The 15653-nt window shown below is 38.6% G+C and overlaps 1 protein-coding gene across 2 annotated transcripts; it reads left to right on the plus strand.

Moving 5' to 3' along the window:
• The first annotated feature begins 2403 nt into the window (after nt 1-2403).
• LOC104396941 (myosin regulatory light chain 2, smooth muscle minor isoform-like) lies at nt 2404-6124 on the plus strand. 2 transcript variants are annotated; one of them, XM_010006850.1, is made up of 4 exons: nt 2404-2467; nt 4002-4199; nt 4446-4607; nt 5630-6124. In XM_010006850.1, the coding sequence occupies exons 1-4, from the start codon at nt 2404-2406 to the stop codon at nt 5800-5802; spliced, it is 597 nt and encodes a 198-aa protein (XP_010005152.1). In that variant the 3' UTR covers nt 5803-6124. The 2 variants fall into 2 exon arrangements, with proteins under 2 accessions (XP_010005152.1, XP_010005155.1); XM_010006853.1 differs by lacking the exons at nt 2404-2467; nt 4446-4607 and having other exon boundaries at nt 4016-4199; nt 5630-6119.
• Nucleotides 6125-15653: the final 9529 nt, after the last annotated feature.

The raw sequence follows: 15653 nt of genomic DNA on the forward strand, positions 1-15653 counted from the left end.
CCGGCTGCCTGCGGGCCCGGGGGGGCCGCTGCCCCAGCAGGGGAAGGAAGAAGGGCTCTGGTCTGGGAACCTTTGCGGTGGGAAGAGGTTGTGTTAGCAGGGGGGTGGTGAGTCTGTCCCTGCTGTTGCTTGTGGCCTTGATAAAGTTATTGCGAGTTGTAGTTCGTTGTGGTTTCCGTTCTCTTAGTTTGTAGGCAGAGGGCGTGTTGAGATACCGAAACAGGATTTGGAGGGAGGTTTGACTCCTGCTACAAGGAAAACTTAAGTGATGAGGAGCGTGTTAAGATGACTTTTAGGACTAGATGAGATTGCGTAAGGTCTTACAGGTTGTTTTGAGTTTGCGAAGTGTAATCTGCTCTTTATGGAGCTTTGTCATGGATTTGCTGGGGTGTCTTGGTCTTGCCATCTCTTCCTGCTTCCGCCCAGACTGCGATGCAGGAGCGGTGGTACCTGATGCTGCGGTTGATACGTGGGCAGAACTTGGAATTTAGCTTTGAGACTTTTGAGTTTGATGATTTAAGAGAAGGTCACCATTGTGTCTTAGTTTAATAAAGTTTCCAAATGATTGGCTGTGTTAAAATCCAGTACTAAACTTTATGTAGAGGCTTCATTGGGTGTGGTTTTTGCTGTGGTTTTATTTCTTATGAGTGACTAGATATCCACAGTCATTACAAAACCACTGTTGAAACACGAGGCTGTTCTCTGATGCTTTACTTCTGGTCACTGCCCCTGAACAGGTCACTGCCCCAGCTTCTACCACTGTTAGTGGGTTGTAAAGTTCTGTATCTTGTTGTCTGGCTCAAGCTCTAACAGTTGCTCAGGTTTGTGTCCTAGAGTTTATCCTTTTTCCCAGAGACAAGGAGTATAAGATGACTTTCTATCATTCTGTTGTTTGATATCTGTTGCTGTTCCTCAACTGAACAAGTGAATATCCAAGTGGTGCAGCCCTATTACTACCACTCTAGCAAAGTGGGTGCAATTTATTCTTTTTTTTTTTTTAAATATGTGAAAATCTTCATAAATAAAGCTTATGCTTTTTGAAATCTCTTATGGTAAGTCTTACAGACGAGATCTTAGATTAGAAGTTTCTTAAACAGTTTTCAAAACAAGGCCCAGACCATGCAGTTCATGATAGTATCAAGCAACAGAGACTAAATCTGCCAGTCCTGACTAGTGCTATCAAATGTGCAGTGTTTCTGCATTTATTTGCTGAAACTTTTCTATTTTCAGCCTCTACTTACTCTATTTCAATTATAAAAGCCTGTTTATTTTTTTAAATAAATGACCTGGTGGGTTTATCAGTTTAAATATTAATTTCTCTAAAAATTAGTGAGTCCATTGTGGTTAGTTCTTGCTCATTACATTGTTCATTGTTGTACACAGAGAGATAACACTATGTGCAAATACTTGGAGCTTTTTCAAATTCAGCTGATCTCTTGGCTAACTCAATTGATGTCCTTGTTTTTCTGAACGCATTCTAGTTTATCACCTTATTTCTCATGGAGTTTCCCAGGGTTGAGTGCAGTGTTTCAGGCATATCTACACCAAACTTGTGCTGAAAGGCAGGACCATCTTGATACCTGATGTGTCTCCCTCTGCAGGCTGATAGGTCTTTTCAAGTGAGAGTTCTGCCTTCTGTAGGGCTGCCTCCCCAGCCTAGTTGAAAGAAACTTAGACACAAGCATGAGTGAATTTTTCATCTTCTCAAGTCCCATCTTCTGACATGGCAATCTTCTGAACAGAATTAAAAAAGAGACTCTTCCCACCATATGTAGCTGCAGCTGCCAGTAGTCTGGTTGTGTTACCTCCTCTTGATTAGATTAGAATTTAATTTATTAGAAATAGAATTGAATTGCAGGTAGTGACTTGTTGGGAGGCACTGCAGCATATGCAAAGTAAACTTTTTAGTTTACTTTGAATAGGTCATATCCTGATTACTCTTAATTATTTCAGAAAACAGTTATGAAGAGATATTGACTGGTTTGGGTAGTGGCACTTTTAATCAATAATTTAGAGTTTAATGGTAATTTATGCAAGGGTTTTTACTGAGGTAAGAAAAAGATGCAAGTTATGCACAACCCTTGACTGCAGCTTGAAAGCAAGCCACCTTTACTGTCAGCTGTCTTCATAAGTATCTAGTTGTCAGGAGTTCATGTTTATTTGTTGAAGTGTTGTTGGAGGCCAGACATCTCAGATAGCTTGTGGTTAGTGAATGCAATGAAGAGAACTTCAGCGTTGTTAAACGATGCGCAGTTGCATTTCGTAGGCTATTTTTAGTTCAGGACATAATGGTTTGTTTTACACGTCAGAAGAACGTTGTATGTGCATGTAGGATTTAAAAGTGTGGAATTAGCAGGGGAAATCAGTAACACTCTTTGGAAACAGACAAGGAAGGACATAACCATGGAATATCCTTTTATGATCCAGATGCTTGGTGCTGCGTGTCATGTACCTGATACAAAGCAAGGTAAAAAGTCTTTCCTTTAATTAAAAAGTAAAAAAAAAACAACCCTAACAGCTTCTTGCCTGAGCACTGGATTGATTAACCATGTAAAGCATATTGTTGGCTTAATTTTGCTCCCTTTTATTTTGAGACTGAATCCAAGTTAGTGACTTCAGTCTTGCTTTCAAGGCATCTAACAGGAAATAACAGTAACTTGGAGCAAGTTGTCTGAGAAACTGTTAGAACTGTGCTGTGATTGTGATTAGAATTGCATTTCTGACCTGATAAAATTTTTTAAGTTACAAAATTAATACTTGGTGTAACTTTTAAAATGCTAGCATTCTTGTGTTGAAGCTTAAATTTGTCTACTTTCAGGACACTTGCTGCAGGTGCTTCCTGTAAAAGTCAAAATCAAGGATGGAAGGAATGTGGTTTGCATAACATTTGGTTTGGGCATAGTAAAGGACTATAGCAGCATGGATTGTTTGCATTAGATAAAACAAGCACAGAGGTGTACAAGACTTTTCAAAGCAACATTAAACACAGGGTCTGTCTTACTTTGATTCAGTGGCAGTGTTGAGGTCTTTGCATTACAGTGAATGACTCAGCTTTTAGCATTTGTACCGTAAACTGTAGTTGAATATTACATGTATCTTCCCAGCTAAATAGCAGCAGTTAACTTGAAAGTCTCACTTTTGCCCTGATTATATGAGTGTTTTAACATGTAAAGTACCACCTTTATTTCTTGACAGCTCAATTAGTGTAGTTGTGATACCTGAAACAATATATTCTATTAGAATATATAAATGTTTTTAAAGGTTGATAACTTGAACAATCTTCAGGTGTTTAGAATTATGTCATAAATTTAAATGAATATGCTTGCGTATAGATTGTGTTCCTCTGTGTAAGAGAACAGCAACATATTAACCAAGTCAATGTCATTTTTCTGACACACACACAATCCTCTGCTTGACTTTGAAGAACTCTAGAAGGGGTTCTTTGGCAGATCTTTCTCCCAGCACCATGCAGTGACCTTTGCAAAGGCTCTCCTCAGGGTCTTTCCATGTCCTGAGACCCACTGATCTTCTAACAGCAGATACACTAACAAAATGCTCTTCAAAGCCTAAAAAAAATGTGCTTTTTCCTCCTAAAAGTTAGTTTAGCATACTGCTTGATTTATTTAACCACTACATGCTATGCCAGCTTAGCAGCCCATAGCTTTCTATGTGGTAGCCTCCTAAACTGCTAAGTATGTAGCCATCTTAATTTGGGGAAGATGGAAATAGTGTACTGAATTAGCAGTATGAGCATGGTGTGAGTTGCATTTCAAGAACTATGATTTGTATTTTTATTTAGTCTGTTGTTGGCCTACAGTGCCAGTCCCTGAATCCTGAAAGAATACCAAATTAAAGAAAACAGAGCAGGAGATATTTAAAAGGTGTACTTTGGGATATTTGCTTGTAACATACAATGGCTAAAGGAACATAAAATTCCTTCCCCGAGGATTTGTAATCTGATCTAATAAGGCCAACTTTTGGATATTTTTCTCTCTCCCTAGAACCAACAGCCAACATGTCAAGCAAAAGAGCCAAGACAAAGACCACCAAGAAGCGCCCTCAACGTGCCACTTCCAATGTATTTGCCATGTTTGATCAGTCACAGATTCAAGAATTCAAGGAGGCCTTCAACATGATTGACCAGAACAGGGATGGCTTCATTGACAAAGAGGATTTGCATGACATGCTCGCCTCCCTTGGTAATGTCTGAGGAAGGGAAGGGGAGGTCTGTAACTTACCTATCCAGCTGATAATTATCTCATGTAGAAATAGAATAATGTGGTATTTGTTAACCCATTGATCTCGGATCTGTTGCCATGACTTTCAGCTGTGAATAATAGCAATGAGATGCTATTAAATATGTTGCCTATGTCAAGTACTGGTTTTGCTCTTGTATCTGATCTTTTATTGATTATTTTTTTTTAATCTATGTATGTTTACTGTAGGTAAGAATCCAACAGATGAATACCTAGATGCCATGATGAATGAGGCTCCAGGACCCATAAACTTCACAATGTTCCTCACAATGTTTGGTGAGAAGTTAAATGGCACAGACCCAGAAGATGTAATCAGGAATGCTTTTGCTTGCTTTGATGAAGAAGCAACAGGTAAGTGGGTGAAATAACAGTGTATGTGTATTACTTCTACTTGCTTTAGTAAGAATAAATACTTGTATTCATAGAATGGTGATTAATTTCTTAACTCTGAAAATTCTGATTTCTGCAAACTAAAAATCATGCCATGTGTCCTTGGCAGCTGAAGTTGTTTTCAAACGCTATAAAACTTAAAGTCCCAAACTTCTTGCACTTCACTTGTGTTGTTCAAGATGGCAGAAAGGCAAAAAAGAGGTTGATTGAGAGCCACACCCTTAAAATTGTTTAAGTTAAAATTTGGGTTGGGTGTCATTTTCTTAAAGGGAATCCTTGTCTTCAAAGCTATTACACTTTTTATGAAGAACTTGTTTTCTGTCACCTTCCCTCTATTAAGCTGCATTTAAAGGACAAGAAAGTTAATACAAGAAAACCTTTGTATGACTCATGAGTTCTGATGGAAAAATTCACAAAGGGGCTTGTTTAATAAACAATGGCAAAAATGTATTCTTTGCAGCCAGTGTAGTAAATCCAAGTTTTATCACCAATTTCAGTTCAATTTAGAATCCTTGAAATATTTCAAACTTGTCTTTGTTTCATGTATTTGTTGAACATTGGTAGTCAAGTTCCTTTTTTAGTGGTGTTCATTAGAAATGTTCTAGACAAAGTTGTGTAAAACGGGCAGTTGTTAGAAGGCTGTCAGTATTACCAGGAATGTAAGCCCGGCTGTTGGAAAGAAGGTCCAATCTCTATGCTGACAAATTTGTATATTCTTTGAAACAACATGGGCAAATCATAAAATGGTCTTTCCTTGAAGTAGAGAGACCATGCAAACCAATTAAGAGGCTTAACTTGATTGAATGCTTCAATTATTTGGTAACTATATTAATAGACTTTAGTGGCTTTTTTTTCATGTGGCAACAAAGACTGTAGGTCTCTTTTACTGAAACAAAGAATTCAAGGAGAGAAATTATCTTCCATCTATTAGCAGATAAATATAAAAACTCCTTTCTCTTATCTCCTCTTGTATAATATTCTAGGGTTCATCCAAGAAGACTACCTGCGGGAGCTGCTGACCACAATGGGAGACAGGTTCACAGATGAGGAGGTAGATGAGCTGTACAGAGAGGCACCCATCGACAAAAAGGGGAATTTCAACTACATTGAATTCACACGCATCCTGAAACATGGAGCAAAAGACAAGGATGACTGAGCAAAGGTCCTGGTCCCTGCAGATAATCTCTACTTAGGTTTATTTTTGAGGGTTTCTTCCTGATAGAACTTGTTGCATGCATTTAGCTTTACAGCTTTTGCCTTTCTCTATGTATTTATCTACTCCAGGCCATTTAGGCACATTTGCACCTCTATAATCAGACTGGAAGTAGGGAGAATATTTTGAGGAAAAGGATGTGGGGACAAAGATCTGTGGACTTCTGATAGTCCAGGAAAACAATCTCAATGTTACTGGTGTAGCTGGATTTTTACATTTTTGTAATAAATGCCATTTTGAAATAAAGATTGCTATATAGAAAAAAATACCTCAGTCTTTTTTCTTAAGGGGTGACATTTCTATTATGCATTTACAAATACAGTTGTGTTAATTGTATTTTACTTGCAGTTGTGAATCAAGATAGAAGACTTAATTTCATAATGTTTTGTTCAGTGCCTCTCAGATCTGATAGGCTCCCAGCAGTATGTGCTGGTGTCTTTGAAAATGCAGCTGTAGAAATCTCTTAAGCACAGTCAGATGTCACTTCAAAAACCTGGTGTTAGTAGTTAGCCAAATAAATGGTTAGGGAAGATTTTTACAATTGCTTAATGGCCAACAGAAAACATTTATGGTTCTTAAGCAGATATGATGCTCAGCTTTGATTTTCTTTTAATATTTATAGGTTTTTAGCAGTATTTTCATGTCAAAGTTTGCATTCCTGTTTGTTAAATTTTTTATGCTGGCAATAAGTGGGGAATTAGGCATATTTTTTTTCCCCATCTGCTGAAGGAAGCTTGGTGCAAAGGAATCTGTCTTTGAGATAAAGTGTCTGTGCTGGCACTAATTAACAGCAATACTTGGCCAGAAAACCTACCTAAAACTTTATTGTTCTCTAGCTTTTAATTTGCACATGAGAATGTGAGCAAAGTAATTCTGAGGATTAACTTGGTAAAACACTAGACATCCTAAGGCACCTTTCACTTTGAAAAAGATCATAGATTTTCCTCAGCTACATTGATAAGGTAGCTTTTAAGTGAAAAACGATAACTCATTCAAAAACATACTCTTGTCTTGAATAGCAAGAGAAGAGGAAGGTTGTTCTCTTAGTTCTTAACATGACTGTGTCCTTCAATGTGTCTCATTTTCTTGGCTACTGCAAACTGAAAAGCATGAGGGGGATTTGTCTTACCTATATATTTATCAAAGTGATGATCTCTTACCCACAAGCCATGCCCTGAGCCATTTCACATGTCTTAAGACCCCAAGGAGTAAGAATGTTTCTTCAGCTAAAGGCTGAGAGCATATACTATAAGAAGGGTTTGTCTCATGTCCTGTGTGACAGAAAGAAGGTTTAGTTACCTATCTTGTGTTCCCAGTAGAGCAGGGAGATATTCTGGGTTTAGCTTTGTAGATAAGTTAACTTGACAAATTATAATATGTAGGAATGGTGTGATTTTTTTATTATTATTATTATTTGATTTCTGGGTGGTTTCTTTCACATCAGAGCCGAAAAACTCAAGCCATTCTTTTTCTAGCTTTGTGGGTTTTAACTGGAACTTTGCCTCAACTTCTGTCTTTTTCTTCTACCCAGACTGTGTTCTTTGCTACGCTACTTTAGACTGCCATGTGCTTCTTTTCTCAAAAGTTTGTTTTTAAACTATCTCGGTGATCTTCAGTGTGGTTGCTGAGGTATTTGTCCATGGCATGCCTGCAACATTCTAGGAACAGCTGATTTTTATTTAATTTTTTTAGAATGTAGTTTACACTTGTGGAAGTTTTCACCTGTGCTGCACATGTCAGAGTCAACAGTGTGGAGACCTATGAAACCCTTGTTGAAGTGTAACTGTAACGTTGCTACGTAACATGAAGCTAAAGCAGTTACGCAGCCTCTTCTTCAGACTGATCTTGTCATATCTGCGCAATATTGTGCGTGTACATGCAAGCGGCCTGTGCTCAAGAGGGGTAGGTGGTAGACTATCTTGATTTTTTCCTTTTGAATGTCTAAATGATGCAAGATTCACAGGATCAGTTTTCTTCTGTTATAAACAAGTCCCCAAACCATTATTTTCCTGATCCTGCCTTCTCGGTAAATTTTAGGTGGTGATGTCTTTGTTACACTGAGTAATCGGCAGACAAGCCAGCTGGATTTTTCTTGCTGGAAGTAAATTTTAAAGCAGTGATTTTTAAACCCTGAATAGGAGTTACATCCTCCTCTAGTTGGTATCCTCTGTTAGAGGCAATTGTCCACTTCAGAATCTGTACTGCAGCGCTTCATTTTTTAACAGCCAACTGAAATGTGGGCTGTAGATGGATACATACTTGGAAAGACACAATGAAGAATTTTCAAGGGTGTTAAAAGTAAAACTAGTTACGACTTTTCAAGTCAGGTTTCCCCAGTATCTGTATTGTAATGTAGAAACCAGTTGACCTGCAAGTGGGCATAAACCCCTTAGCCACTGGAAGGCTATGTGCCCTACAGACCCAACTAAAAGACCATATAAGAGCATCAGATGTGTTTTGTAGCTAGGCAGTGAGGAATGTCCAGACAGCTGAGGTTGCATGCTGAGGGCTGCAGGGATGTGTCATCAATAATCTACTTCCAAAAATAAAAATAACTTTGGTCACTGAACAAGCTTAAGATTCTGATGACTTAGACGAGCATTTTGCAGTCAAAATCTTGGAACCTAATCTTTTCTCTCTTGGGATTCATATATAATGGTCTCAAAGCTCTATGCCAGACTGAGCTTGTGATGAAAAACTATTTTCATAGGCTGATGCACACATTTAATAGTCTTACATCTACAGTGATATATAATGCCCTGTGAAGCACTATTGAAAAGCAGTGATTTATTTTATATGCTTCATGTATCCTGTTCTAAGGCTACATCCACAAAGGTCAAATTGATGCCAAAGAGCTGCTGCAGCTGCATGAGAAACCTCTGAAGAGGACTCTATTTGTGTGAAGTCCTGACAGTATATGCTTAATTGCTTTTTATTTTTTCCCCTACTCTACTCCTGGAGATACCAGTAATAGGGAACATATTAAACACTCAGGATACACTTGTTTCTGCTCTTTACCCTGCGTTTAAGCGAATAAAACCATCATCCCACAGTGATCAAATGACAAACATTTCACAACATGAAGTCACCTTAATATATTAGCTCAGCAACTAACTTGATGTCACAGAGGTGGTGGTATATGCCCTGAAGTAAGGATCCATTTCACCACTGACTGAAGAACTATCTTTAGATCGCTTGTTTCTAGGATCACTGTCCTATGTTGATAATGAAATGTAACACAGGGGCCCCATTCGGGCTCAGGACAACAGTAACAGTACATGCCTTTGTGTCCTGCCCAGTGCATTTGTACAAAAAGCTGGAAAATAGCGGAAATCTTGTCACCATGTGTTTCTCATGCATACAGCTTCTCGTTGTTAGAAGCATTACTAACCTATTACTTGGACTGTTCCTTGGGTGCTACAAATGGCAACTAATCCCTCTTTTACCACACTGAAGGCATTCAGGCAGTTTTAAGTGTAATAATGACAGTGTAAGTATAATAATAACAGGTAACAATCAAAGTAGAGTCAGGGACATTTTAGATACCAGCAGTTAATCTGTCGTTGCTGCTGCTGTACCCATGCTCCTATTTTGGCTTGCTTAATTTTTCAAACTTTACTGTCATTTTTAGATAACATCCTCTTTGGAAAAATGACTTAGGATGACAAGTCACTCAAAGACAGTATTACAGAAGCCAGGAATAATATAGAGGCAAGCAGGAACCAGTAAATGCCTCTCAAAATGCAGCTTCAAAATGAAACTTTGAAAAGCAATACGAAAAGAAAAAACAATTTCATGCAGTTCATATTTGCTGCACTCAGCAGTGACTCCAAAGAGATCACTGTTTTCTTGAACTTTTGATATGTTAGATAAGAAACTTAGTATTAAAAAAAAAAAAAAAAGGCTCATCCATTTTCCTCTCTAGTCCATGAGCCTGTACCATATAATTTCCTGGAACTACTCATTTCAGGTAGGCACAAATTCAGTTGCTGTGAACAAACCATACAGGCTGCTGTGGCTGCACATCCTTCAGTAATCCTGATGCTAGATCTTGAAAAAAATAACTTCTATTGCAAACTTCAACAATACAGAAATAAATACTAACAAGGAATTTTCAGACTACAGGGGTGATATTCCCTAAAAAACAAATCATACAGAACAGACTTTGCATCACAGGGCTTAAGGGGTCATGTAGTTTGTATGAATGTAGTAAATTCAAGGGAAGGTGTTTTCATGTTTCTCAGAAGCAGGTAGTTAACAGGAGAGCAGGAACCCAAACTGCCTCCTGGAAAATCCCAGCTGCTGCTGCATACATATTCCTCTTCCATGCAGCCATTATTTGGTTGCTAAGGAAACCAGGCTTGCAGTTTGATAAATCTTGGAAGTCAGTTACAAATACTACAGGATTAGGCAGGTCAAGACTACCTTCAATACATGTACCTAAAAGAGCAGATGGTACATGACAGCAGGACTCATTTTCGCACTCCCATAAGGTGTCACTGCTCAATATTACAAGGTTTATTTCATCCTTATTTTGCAATTTCCTCATCTTTACTATTTTAGGTTATCAGTGCACACAACCTCACTAAATACCAAATACCAATACTAAATGTGTTTTTTTCTTTTTTTCCCCCTCATTAACATTATGGATACAGCTCCTTGTGAGTCAAAAGACAGCATTTCACAAAAATTTCCAGCCTCTTTCAAGCACTTTCAAGTAAGTGGGTGTAAAACGAGGCCTGTGAACTCTGTCTGAGTATTTGCTAAAATAGAGCTGGTGTCAGACATGAGTAACTTGAACCTTGACTTAGTATTGTATATAAGAGACACTGGTGTTTTTTTTTTTATATATAAAATTATTCTTCCTTTATTGTGAGCTAACCATAGCTAACACAATAGGCTTCATACTGGCAACGTATTAACATCCCACAAGAAGCATGTTGATTTTGAAACTGCTCCACAAGCAAACCAAGCTTGCATAGGCATCAGGTAAGAAGAAAACAGCTTACTTTCTATGTCAAACTCCCTCTGGTTTTCTGGGTATTATTTAAAATACCACTTTAGGCCTTTGGCCAAACATTAAGCACATTTCACTTCCTTCCTTATTTGTACATAAACACTGACAGATGGATACAAACAATAATTTAACAGGCAAGGAGAGGGCACATCTGTATGTCCTTAAGTTTAGCAGAATTAACTACACGTGTTTGAAAGACTGGAGACTTTGCTCTTTTTTTACTAAGAATACTTTATCAACGCTAACTTTTGCATTTCATTTATAAACATTGCATATTTCTGTTTAAAACTAAAGCAAAAAGGGGAGAAGACCCCACAGATTTGGCTAAAGATATTGTAATGTACCAGCTGGGATAAAATACAAGTGATGGACATAAAGCACAAGTGGCAGCACAGTGACTGCTTTGTCATAAAGAACAGGTAGTAAAGGAGAAAAAACTAGCAGCAATCAACAGCCCAAGATGTACTTTTCAAATTTATTTATTTTAATTTTATTTTAAATTTGTATTCTTATATATAAGGATTATGGACTTCAGAATGCAAGGAGCACCTTGTCTCCTGAGTTCAGTTACTCAATACCCCATCAAACATATTTCAGTGCTCAATTCATACAGTGAATGAGTTGCAGCTTAAAATAATTGCATTGGGGGTTTTAATTTACTCCTGTTTTACACTTTATTGACTTTATTTACTTTCCATTACATTTCTCTGCTTTGTCCTAGGCCCTGGCATATTGTAATTACCCAACACTACAGAGAACTTACCTTCTTGCCTTTTCCACACCTATGCACACTATAAGTTATCAAAAAGCCAAAATGGAGCTATTTCTCAGTTTCAAAATGGATAAAGAATATACCTTTCTTCCACAGTCTCCAGTACATTATCTGAGAGCCTTCACTTCTCATGCTTCAGCATCTACATTGTGACAGGGACCACCTGGGAAAGCATTTTTATTCATAGAGTCTTTGAATGAAAACAGGGATGCCCCTTACCTGCTTAGAAGTCCTGCTCTGAGGCCCTCCAAGAGGCCCAAGCAAAGACATGCATTCAGAATCCCTTCTTTCACTCATAACTTCTCAAACCTTTTCCCTTTGGATCACAGTGCTGGAGCTATTTTTGTAGAAATTCCAGAACAACTCTGGGACACTCCCAGCATCACAAAAAGAATGACTCACTCTCACTGATGCACCACTGCAATTGGGATAGCATGACAGAGACAACAGATTCCAGCTGGAACCAGGGAAGAAGAGATGGAAAGGCAGAGGGATGAGCCAAAATACTAGGTGAAGCAACTGACAGCCAAAATGCTGCTGTTAAATGACAGATTTGACCTAGAAATTACTTAGAACAAAATTTTTAAATACTTGATTGTGCTCTCAATACTTAAGCTCTACAAGCAACACTTGCTACTGCTGTTGAACAATGATAATATGCTCAGAAAAATCTCTTTAACTGGCAAAACCATCCACCACTGGACTAGGTAGACTTCTACTGTGAGCTGTTCCTGTAACATCAATGAGATTCATAAAGAAGCATCATATGACACAGACCGATTCTGCCTCATTAAGCAACCAAGTTAATCACAAGTATTTGCACTGCCATTTTAATTCAGCAGAGGTGAGAGAATCTTTCAGTGCTTGAAGGGGCCCTACAGAAAAGCTGGGGTGGGACTTTTTACAAAGGAGAGAGAGGACAAGGGGCAATGGATCAAAACTGGAAGAAGGGAGATGAGATTAGACATTAAGAGGAAATTTTTTAGTGTGAGGGTGATGAGACACAGGAACAGGTTGCCCAGGGAAGTTGTGGATGCCCCATCCCTGGAAGTGTTCCAAGGCCAGGTTGGACGGGGCCCTGAGTAACCTGATCTCATGGGAGGTGTCCCTGCCCATGCAGGGGGTTGGAACTAGATGGTCTTTAAGGTCCCTTCCAACTCAAACCATTTTATGATTCTACCATATGATTCTACGAATAGAGAGCATTAAATGAAAGGAGGGAAAAGGTTTACTGTAAACTGCTTGCTGTCTATAACAGCACTGGAATTTACGTACAAAACATGTAATTATGAAGGCTTTTAGAAATTACAAATAAAAAAAATGTCTAGGAAAATATTTCAACATCACCAAAAGTATTTATATTAAATGGATAGGGTAAAAAAAAAAACTGCACACATTTTGCTTAAAAGGGTTTTTACTTAAGCAAGGCTGACATAAATAAGAAAGGTGAGAGTAATGAAGGGAAAAGTAGAATGAACAAAGCTGAACAAGTTAAGAGCTCAGCACTGTTTTTTTTAAATCCTGTTTCAAAATGGATACAGTCATTCCTATTCTGTATGGTTTATGAAGGAAATTATGCGGTACTGAGAAATTAACAAAAGTTGGCATACATTACTGGATGCGATAGAGCAAGCCTTTTTCCCCAGCTCACGAAACAATAGAAGCCCGTCACTAGGTGGCACCACGTTGTGGTACAGCACCGCAGGAGCAGCCGAGAAGCCCCGGCCCCAAACGCCCCGCAGTGCCCGGCAGGAAAGGTACCACTCTCTGCAGAGCAGTTGTAGAAACGCTTCCCTCTGGACAGACTTGGCACTGGGCGGTGGCAAAAGGCAGGATGAACCACTTAGCAGCAAGCCATCCATTTCAGCCTCGGGCTTCCCAGAACACCTTTTCTCTGCGATGTGCCTGGACTGTTCTAGAAGAGCCTGAAGGCCAGCTTCAAGACCAGGCCTGCTGTCCCATCAGATAGCCATCTGCAAGCACAGCTCTCCGTGCAGTTACACATCAGAACACAGAGCAGCCTGCTACTCACGAAAGGAGCCTGTCTACTCAAGAAACAGCCCGTGGCTTCACTGTACTCTCAGAAACATTCTCTAAGTCAGCAGCAAAGTGGGATTACAGCCACTCTCTCCTCCAGGTATGCACAGTCACAGGGAACCAAGAACTGATCAGGGCTGTAGGCAGCTCACAGGTACCATCCTCAAGCAGCAGCATCTCCAGAGGGAGGTTTAAATAGCAGAAACTAAGTCCTGCTCACCTGAGAGATCATCATAACACAACTTCTTAATTAAAAGCTGGAGCACAATAAATTCGCAAAAGAAACTCTTTACTTTTTTCTTCTTAAGATTTATGGCAATGAGTAAAATGATAAATACTGTAAGAGGCAAAACATCCCCTTTTTCCCCTTTAAGTGTCTTTAGTGGTATAATGAATGCTGAAGTTAGGTAAAATTGAACCATTTGCAAAAGCACCATATAGATTTACATTGCACAGAAAATCATGTGCATTTAACAACTGCTGCTCATTCCATTATGATGTCACAAATTAGACAGAAAAGCTTTAAGAGAGACACAGATAACTGTCAGTAAAACTCATACTGGACAAGTAATACTACTGTAATTATTCTCACATCTTTAAAAGTTAAAACACTAGTAATAACATACACAGTGACAGGTTTCATATATAACACCTTTTTAATAGCATGAAAGCCAATACAATATAGAGTTGCATGTTTGCAGGTGTGGTTCCGATTAGAGTAACTGATAAAAGGACTTTAAGATGTGAAACAACTATTTTCATAACACACAATTCTGATGTTCAGGCTTATCACAGAGTACTTTATGCTATCTTGGCAGTTCTATTTCTTTTCTGCCCACTCACACTTTGCATATAATTATCTTGATATGCATGCACTCAATTAATCAAATCCTAATGCATTTTTTCCATTGCATTTTGAGGCAAACTTTAGCAGAGCAATATTAAAATTAATCAGGGAAGTATTCTTACAAGCTAATTAGGCCAAGTTCTCAGACCTCATGAAATAATTCTGGTTTGAGGGGAGGGCAGGGAAAGAAAGTTGGTTGGGCCTCTGAGCAATTAAAAGTGTCTCACTTAAAATCTGGGACTGCAACTTCCAGATGATATATTAACCAGTACATACAGTGTCTAAATATAATCAATGTACATTTGTAAATATATTTATGTATTTATTTTTATATATTCAGCACAAGCCCGTTCATATTTTTTTCTCTATTTCCTCCCTAAGAGTTATGGTTTACCAAGATACTGATCGTATACCGACAAAACTGGTAACAGGCAGGAAAGAAGTTAAAAGAATGATGAACTGACAGAGCAGAGATTTCCCATCTGACAGTATTTCAGAATCTTTTTGTGTGCTAAGTTTCTTAAGCCCAAGTAACTTGAATGGGATTTCAATATGCAAAATGTGAATAAGCATTCCATTCAAAAGAAATTTAAAAATACATAAGTGGTCCTGGGCTAAAAAAAAACCCTGCTTCTTAAGTCATGTCAGACCCCATCCTCAAGGGAGCACTAGGAAGAGCTTTTACCTCAATTTATTTGAAATCCTACATCAGTAAATTAAGAAAGCTAAGAAAAAAACTAGTGAAGAAAATACAGACAAGAATAAATCTTCCATGGGGTCTTATAATGTATAGCTGCAAGAGGTGTTAAATCTTGTTCATGCAGCAGTCTCCGTTCAGAAGACTTAAAGATGCAGAGTATAATTTTTCTGATCCCTAAGCGGGGGAGACTCAATGTCATGAGAACACCTTAAACTGGTTAAATCAGGCTTCATTTACCTCACTGCTATGACACCATGAACCTGTTAACGCCGCGGCCGCCGCCTGACGCTTCAGGAACACGAAGCTCCATCTTCAACGTGATGCATATAAAAATAAGCACACGGGAAGAACCCGCAGACCCGGGAGAAGCCCTCCAGAACTTCCATCTCTCAAACCAACAGCGCGGCCCGGGGCAGGAACC

Source organism: Chaetura pelagica, unplaced genomic scaffold (genome assembly GCF_000747805.2).
Source record: "Chaetura pelagica isolate M959 unplaced genomic scaffold, ChaPel_1.0 scaffold109, whole genome shotgun sequence".
Lineage (NCBI taxonomy): Eukaryota > Metazoa > Chordata > Aves > Apodiformes > Apodidae > Chaetura > Chaetura pelagica.